This window comes from Sinocyclocheilus rhinocerous, unplaced genomic scaffold (genome assembly GCF_001515625.1).
Source record: "Sinocyclocheilus rhinocerous isolate Xijiao unplaced genomic scaffold, SAMN03320098_v1.1 scaffold315, whole genome shotgun sequence".
In the NCBI taxonomy this organism is placed as follows: domain Eukaryota; kingdom Metazoa; phylum Chordata; class Actinopteri; order Cypriniformes; family Cyprinidae; genus Sinocyclocheilus; species Sinocyclocheilus rhinocerous.
The window spans coordinates 1,010,597-1,018,821 of NW_015630423.1; the positions used below are offsets into that span (position 1 = coordinate 1,010,597).

Consider the following 8,225-nt stretch of genomic DNA (forward strand, 5'->3'; position numbering starts at 1 on the left):
AGCTCAAACATGGCCTTTTTTTTTTTTGCTGTGTGCAAATTTTACTTCACAGGGACAGCAATGTAGGTACCTTTTTTCTGAAAATGAACTTGATTGGATATATAAAACTTAGAATGCTCTTCTCCATCATTGAGTGAATTACTACTACATGATCAACAGAAAAAGGCACAACAATAACTTTTTAATACATTTATGTTTACCATCAGCTTCCCACAGACAGTAACAGCATCAACTAATGCCTACTCTGTAAAAAATGATTGTGATTTTAACAGTAAAAGACTGTAAAAATGCTACAGTAAAAACCCTGTTAACAGTAAGTTTCCATACTATATTCGGTGAATAAATGTAATTACATTTAATGTGATTTTACAGTAAAATACTGTTTTTGGAAGTGAAAAATAAAAAGTCGTATAATTTACAGTGAAAAACCGTAAATTGACACTCCCAGAATTCACTGCATGACATTTCATATTTGATATTTTTTTGTTGAAATAACTGATTCTTCTTAAGTTTTTTCTTATCAGTTGTGTACATTAGGGTTTTATCTTACATCTAATGTTGTTAAATTAATGTTATTGCATTATTTCAGTATCATGTGTGTTTCCATGATGGTGTTTAGTGTTTGTGTGAATGAGACTGTGCACCTTCTATATATAAATATTGCCCTCCTCAGCTCGTAGAGAAGCTGTTTGTGATGAGCTTTGGTTCATCATGTGAATTTTTCATCACCACCAGTTTTTGGTGGTTATCAGTGCATTACAATGGATCAAAACAGATATTAGTACTTCAATATGTTGGTTTATTAATATTACATCAGTTAATGAAATACGGTATTTTATTGTGAATTTAAGTTAAGTCTGTAAAACCTAAAATGTTGCTACCATATTTTTTACGGTGAAGTTCTGGCAACCACAGCTGCTGGTATTTTACCGTAAATGTCACAGATTTCCTTTACAGTGTAAATAAAGCATTGCTAATTGTAATTTACTCCTGTGATGGCAAAGGTGAATTTTCAGTATCATTACTCCAGTCTTTAATGTCACATGATTCTTCGAAATCATTCTAACATGCCTGTTATTATCATGAAAGTTAAAAACAAGACCGTTTTCTAAATATTTAAACTGTGATAGATTTTTTTAGGATCCTTTGATGAACAGAAAGTAAAACAAAGCATTAGTTTGAAACAGAAATATTGAAATTATACATGTCTTTACTGTCACTTTTAATCATTTTAACTCTTCCTTTCTGAATAAATGTAAATTACTAAAATTATTAAAATACCAGGCAAATGCTAACTACAAGTTAACATTAAAGGAAAATCAAAACACAAAATATGCACATATATATTAACAAAGGAATATTAAAATAAAGTTCTACTTACCACTGGCTTGCAGATGGAGTTTAATCGTTCCTGAAGAGCTTTTGCTTCTTCATCCAGTTCTACATTACAAAAAAAACAATAACTAGATAAGATGACTTCCTTATCAATTGTTTCATAAAAAGGTCAAGGCTTTACACTTAAGCTTGCCTCTTTAATCACAGTAAAGGCATTTATTTTCCATGAATGGATTAATAGACACATCAGCTAAGTTTAGCCGGCGTACAGTTGCTGCAGCTGAGTTCCTCCAGGCTGTAGTTAGTTAGCACTGATAAATGACTGAGTCAGTGCAGAGGTAATTACAGCTAATGTTATCTGCAGCAGCCTAAAGCTGAAGGAGCTAATGAGACCAGAGACGAGCTGCTCGGGCCTGTTTACAGCGGGGCCGGAGAGAGGGCCCATCCCTGGAGCCCCGTTAAATCTTCCAGTGGGCTCCTGGATGGACTTCTACCTGGAACCCGAGATATAATCATCCTAGGAAAAAGAAGACTTAATGGGACATTGATGTCGGTTAATGCTAATATCTATTTCCTAATATATCACCATCAGCGATCGCACGCATAACTCTGGTTGGTTATTAATTGCGAGAGAGATAAATAGTAAATATTTAATTCCCTGGTCATTTTTAAGCAAGTTTATCTTTTAATTAGATGTGTTAGGAGATTATCATTAAAATCAAAATTTTAAAGCTGTTTTCATGCTAAAATGTGATACTAGTTGATACTAAATAGCTGATTTATGCAAACCTATTAATGCAACAAGACTATATATCTATAAATTATACCTCACAATCAGTCTAATAGACTGTAGTGGGGTTGAAAGTTCTGAGACAATATTTAAAAACGGATTTTTTTTTCATTTAATCCTTAAAATACATGACGTTTTGGATTCAAACAAATGTAACATAAAAGGAAGTAGTAGTATTTGATTAGTATTATCTAATAAAATGTAAGCAAATAAGTGGACAGTGATCACGTCAACTGATATTGTTTAACTTTCATTATGTCATTGTTTTTACTTAAATTCTTATACTGATAATATAATTTGTAACAAAAAGGTCAAATAAAACAAGTAAAAAAAGAAAACAAAAACTAAATGAAACAAACAAAAAAACAAACAAACTAATGCTGTCAAAATATTAATCGTGATTAATCGCATACAAAATAAAAGTTTTTGTTTGCATATGTGTGTGTTCTGTGTATATTTATTATGTATATATAAATAAACACACATACAGTATACATTTTGAAAATATTTACATGTACTTATATGTCTATATTTATATTCATATAATTTATAGAATAAATAAATTTGTTTAATATAAACAACATATTTTTCTGAAATATATACATGCATGTGTGTGTATTTATATATACATAATAAATATACACAGTACACACACATATATTATGCAAACAAAAACTTTTATTTTGCATGCGATTAATCACGATTAATCGTTTGGCAGCACTAAAACAAACAAAACAAAACTCTTATTAGATCATGATAAATAAATGTAATTATTTATTTACCACTGGTGTCTCATATTGCTGATTCTACTATTCTACGAACGTAATAAGACACAAGAGGCAGCGTGTTACATTTTCACATAGGTTTTAGGCACTCTGCTTCACACCTCTTAACTGTGGTAAAAACACTGTAACACAGCATCCTGTGGCTTAACACTTAACTCTAATGGTTCTAGGAACCCTAATATATTCTACCTCCAGATTCTGTCTCCTTCCCTCTCCCTGGACTTTTGCCCAGGGTGGTGACAGCAGTGCTGAGCTGTGCTTGCTCCTCTGCGCCCTTACCCCCCAGCCCGTTCTGGAGATCTCCTCCTGACGGCAGCGTCCCGCGGCTCTTCTGTGGGGATGGAGGGGGACTGTCTTTGGAGAGGGCCAGGACTCCACCTCCCCCTCCGCCCACCCCCTGCCTCTCTTTCAGTTTCTTCTGCAGGCGCTCGTAGGTTTTGCTAGCCCTTTCATCTCTGTGAGCAAATGCCGCACGTCCATGTGGAGGGTGAGTATCTGAGGAAATTGGAAAACAGAGAAATGTAAGGAATAATGTGAAACGGATAGTTGAATTATTGAAAAATTATGTACAGGTGATAATGCCGCCAATTTGTGCGAAGTGTATCCCTTTGGGGACTTTCTGAAATGTATAAACACTTTAGCAATTATATTTATATATATAAAAAAAGCTGCAAAAATGTCTTATCCTATAAATGCAAAAAGGGAGAATTAGGGTGTGTAGGTAGTATAATTAAGTAAAAACAATAGCTATTTATGATAGTCTGTTATGCATATTGCTATTTTGGTGTTATTTATACGCTGTTGTAGGCCTGGGCGATAAACCGGTATCGATATTTATCGACGGTACACCTTCTTCTATAACGATATAAAAAAAATTCGATATAGGCACGTGCTATGAGTGACGCATACAGCACACACGAACACATGCTGAATTGAGTGCTGTGCCTGCCTGTGATGAGGAGATTGTAAATAAAGAATGAATATTAGTCGAATTTAAAATAAACATTTGCATTTGAATGTTAGGTGTGCATCAGGGAGCATCATTAGCGGCGCAAATGCAATTTACAAAATTATATTTGACTTATATGAGTTCATTTAGACGGAATGCAGGTTTTTTTATAGACATTTATTTCCTTGCATTGACAATTTAAATGTGCTGCATTATTTTGCTCATTGCGCCCTCCTGTGGCCTTGGGAGACAAGCCAAAAGTTTCCTTTGTCTGAAGGAGGGACTTTGTAGAAAACGAAGCGTTTGAGAGAGGCGGGGCATAGAGGACCTACAATAATGTACAGTATTTGAAAAATAATGTGTTTTTTGAACATTAAAGCATGTCAACATATTCTGTTACACCAAATACACAAAATAATGATCTTTAAAAAAGCATCATATGACCCCTTTAAAACTTTAGAAAACAAGTCGCGAATTTGTGGAGGTTTATTCCTTTTCACTGCGTCTCATATGTTTTTAAATGCAATCTGAGTGAATGGCGCTTCGGCTCTTTGGATTAAGCAATGCATAAATACATGATGCTGTTTTGTTCATAATTGTTAATGCAATTTACAAAATTATATTTGACTTATATGAGTTCATTTAGACGGAATGCAGGTTTTTTTATAGACATTTATTTCCTTGCATTGACAATTTAAATGTGCTGCATTATTTTGCTCATTGCGCCCTCCTGTGGCCTTGGGAGACAAGCCAAAAGTTTCCTTCAGACCTATTTAATCTCACATTGGCGCCCTTTGTTTAGTCACGAGGCGTTAGGTTATAAAAGGTTATAAAAAATGTCAATAATTATCGATACCGAACAATATGAAACATTATATCGTTGATACATTTTTTAGCTATATCGCCCAGCCCTACGCTGTTGTAGCATTTATTAATATTTTTTAAATTTGCTTCTATTTTTACATTTTTTGTAAATGTAAAAAAAGTTAATTTTGTGCTTTTGCCTTTTTAAAATGTATTTATTTATTTTAAACATTGTTATTTAGCTTTTTTGTTTTTTATTTCAGTTTAGGTTTTAGTCATTTTATAGCTTTAACAAAATTATTTACTTAGTTGTCAAGGGAACATTTCAAATTTTCATTTTTAGGTTTTAGTCATTTTATAGCTTTAACAAAATTATTTACTTAGTTGTCAAGGGAACATTTCAAATTTTCATTTTTCATCTAATATTTAAATATTATATCAGCTATAGTAGTTTTAGTTTCATTCAACACTAACAATACCAATTATGCCATTAATATTAATAAAACAACAATATTGTCATTGTTCTTATTTTTTCTTTATTACTGACTGTTTACTTGAAAATCTTCATTATTAAATACTCTAATATTTAACAAAAACTTAACCTCAATATTTAATAAAAACAAACTAAATGCCATTGACTTAATTTACTTTATTATGTATTAATATTAACATGAACAGTATTATTAATATTCAGTCACAGGTTAAATGACTGATATTAACTTCTAATATTAAATAAATTACTGTTAATAATTACATTTAAATATATTAATTACTAAATATATTTATTAGTTAATTTTCATGTAAAATTTGTTCATTTGTGTTTTTAATAACATATTGCATAACATCAAAATATTAGTAAAGTGAGCTGAGTCTACGGTAAAGGTAAGTGTTTCCTACAGGAATTTGTTCTTGTTGTGTTCAGTATTTACTGGCAACATATTTCACAGCTTTCAGTCTTTCTCTCTCTGAGAGTCCAAAACTCAGCTAAAATATAGGCCTATAATTTTTCCTTGAAGAGTCAGCAGAGGTGCAGCATGCCATCCTCACTCTTGGTGAGGCAAAAGTGTGTGTGTGTATGTAAACTGACCCTGCTCTGAGTAGATGGTCGTGTGTGCTGGATGGTACTGGGAGATGTACTGGGGGTTCATATCTCCGGTTCCTCCAGCCATGCCTGAGTACAGGTGAGGGGGAGGGTGCATGATGTGCGGGTGGGGGATGAAGGCCTGCAAGTGGGCGTGGGGCGGTGGAGGAGGTGGGTGGTGAAGCGGGGAATGGCCCCCCGGATGAAACTCCGTCTGAGGTAAGACCAACACCCGCCTTACTCCGTTCTCCTCAATGATCTATATGGAAAGATAGAGAGAAAATTACACAGGACATACTGCACATACCATTCTTTTAGCCTGATTTGAGTTAAAGATTTTGATATCTTTTTGAAATGTACAGCATTTTAGAATTGATTTTGTTTGATCTGTTCCAGTTCTAGCTCTTTTAAAGGCAGGAATGTGTCCTAAGGCAGCATCATTTTGCAGACTAATGTCAGAAATAGCTTTCACTTTGACAGTGCCTATGATGCCAGAAAACGCTGCTAGGTAGGATGCTTAAATGGTTTGGAAAAGGGCCACAGAGACATAAATTAGACTGAAAATTGCATTCTTTTCACCAAACCAAAATAACAACTCCCATAAACATAATGTAAAACTAGTTCCGTAATGACTCACCTGTTGAACGTATCCAGGAGGCACATAGATTTGAGGCACTGAACCGTTTGGGGACATCATGGGAACCTGAGCAGGACCTGTAGAGGAAACATTATGAACAATAAATATGAAAGTCAAACACACACCACGTCAAGTCACATTTATTTCTATAGCGCTTTATACAATACAAAGTGATTCAAATCAGCGTCACAGTGACACATGTGATCTAAAGTACATTGCTCCCTAAATCACGTTTTTACTTTCGTAATGTGATGCATTTCGGAGTGAAACAGAACTTGTGTATATATATATATATATATATATATATTAGGGATATGCCGGTATCAAATTTTCATGTTGCGATTAATTGCTAATGCTTTTATCACGGTATACGGTATTATCACAATATTGAAATTTAGTTTTAAAAAAAAGTGGTGTCATAATACAGTATAACAGGTTTAATAACTTTTTTCTTATAACAAAAATAACGGACCATTTCAATACAATAAAGCAATACAGAAAGTTAAACGTTTTACACAGATTAAAGTGCAAAATAACTATAAAGACCAATAGGTATCACTTTACAATAAGACCTCATTAGTTAACCTTAGTTAATGCATTAACATTCACAATGAGCAATAGCTACATTTGCTACAGATGTTATTAATCTTCGTAAAAAAAAAAATACAAGTTTTAGTTCATGTTAGCTCTTTAAATAACACAGTTGTAACTTTCGATTTTAACAACGTGTTATTAAATATTGGAATACCTAAGATTAATGAACGTTCAGAATAATTTTTCATTGGCAGTTTATGTTAACTAATGAATTAAATAATGTTAACTAATGAAGCCCTAATGTAAAGTGTGACCGAACAATAAAGAATCAAAACACTTTCAAACAATATCTAGGGCATGTTGTAGTACAGATTAAAATGTAAAAAAAGTTTGAAAATAAATAGCCTATTAAGTCTAAATATTTAAGTATTTGGCACTGTGATGAACACCATAGCAAATACTATCACTTTACAATAAGACATCATTAGTTAACCTTAGTTAATGCATTAACATTCACAATGAGCAATAGCTACATTTGCTACAGATGTTATTAATCTTCGTAAAAAAAAAAATACAAGTTTTAGTTCATGTTAGCTCTTTAAATAACACAGTTGTAACTTTCGATTTTAACAACGTGTTATTAAATATTGGAATATCTAAGATTAATGAATGTTCAGAAGAATTTTTCATTGGCAGTTTATGTTAACTAATGAAGCCCTAATGTAAAGTGTGACAAACAATAAAGAATCAAAACACTTTCAAACAATATCTAGGGCATGTTGTAGTCCAGATTAAAATGCAAAAAAAAGTTTGAAAATAAATAGCCTATTGAGTCTAAATATTTAAGTATTTGGCGCTGTGATGAACATCATAGCAAATACACAAATCTGAATGGCTGTTTAATATGGGATTAAATTTCTGCCAAAATTCTGCGAGCGAAAGATCATATTTTGAGCGCGCAAAAGTGCGTTTTGCACGTGCGTGAACTGAGTTTTGTGGAGAAAATTTTGTCTCGCAAAGAAGCAAGTATTTCGAACGCACGAAAATCAATTTTGCATTTAAAATACGTTTTATGATGTGTGCAGACCTTCTCTTTTGCGCGTGCAACGTTTTACTAGCTTGCTCACCTGATACCCGCCCTCAGTGCTCTCTAAATGCCAACAGCTCGCGTGCTCAACACAACCCAGCGTTACAATATGCCATAATTCCAGCCAATCAGATATGAGGCTGCTAAATTCTGATTGGCTGCCTTGACAACCAATCACAACATTCCTTCCGTTCCCTCCACCGCAGACGAGGAAAAAAACAGT

The 8,225-nt window shown here is 33.3% G+C and overlaps 1 protein-coding gene across 1 annotated transcript in view; it reads right to left on the reverse strand.

Moving 5' to 3' along the window:
* LOC107740387 (fibronectin type-III domain-containing protein 3a-like) overlaps positions 1-8,225 on the reverse strand; it is a 93,146-nt gene that overhangs the window by 28,549 nt on the left and 56,372 nt on the right. Inside the window, exons 4-7 of the mRNA XM_016552814.1 lie at positions 6,382-6,458; positions 5,751-6,003; positions 3,100-3,405; positions 1,382-1,440 (exon numbers count right to left, since the gene is read on the reverse strand). Coding sequence (XP_016408300.1) covers positions 1,382-1,440; positions 3,100-3,405; positions 5,751-6,003; positions 6,382-6,458 — 695 coding nt within the window. The remainder of the gene's footprint in view (positions 1-1,381; positions 1,441-3,099; positions 3,406-5,750; positions 6,004-6,381; positions 6,459-8,225) is intronic.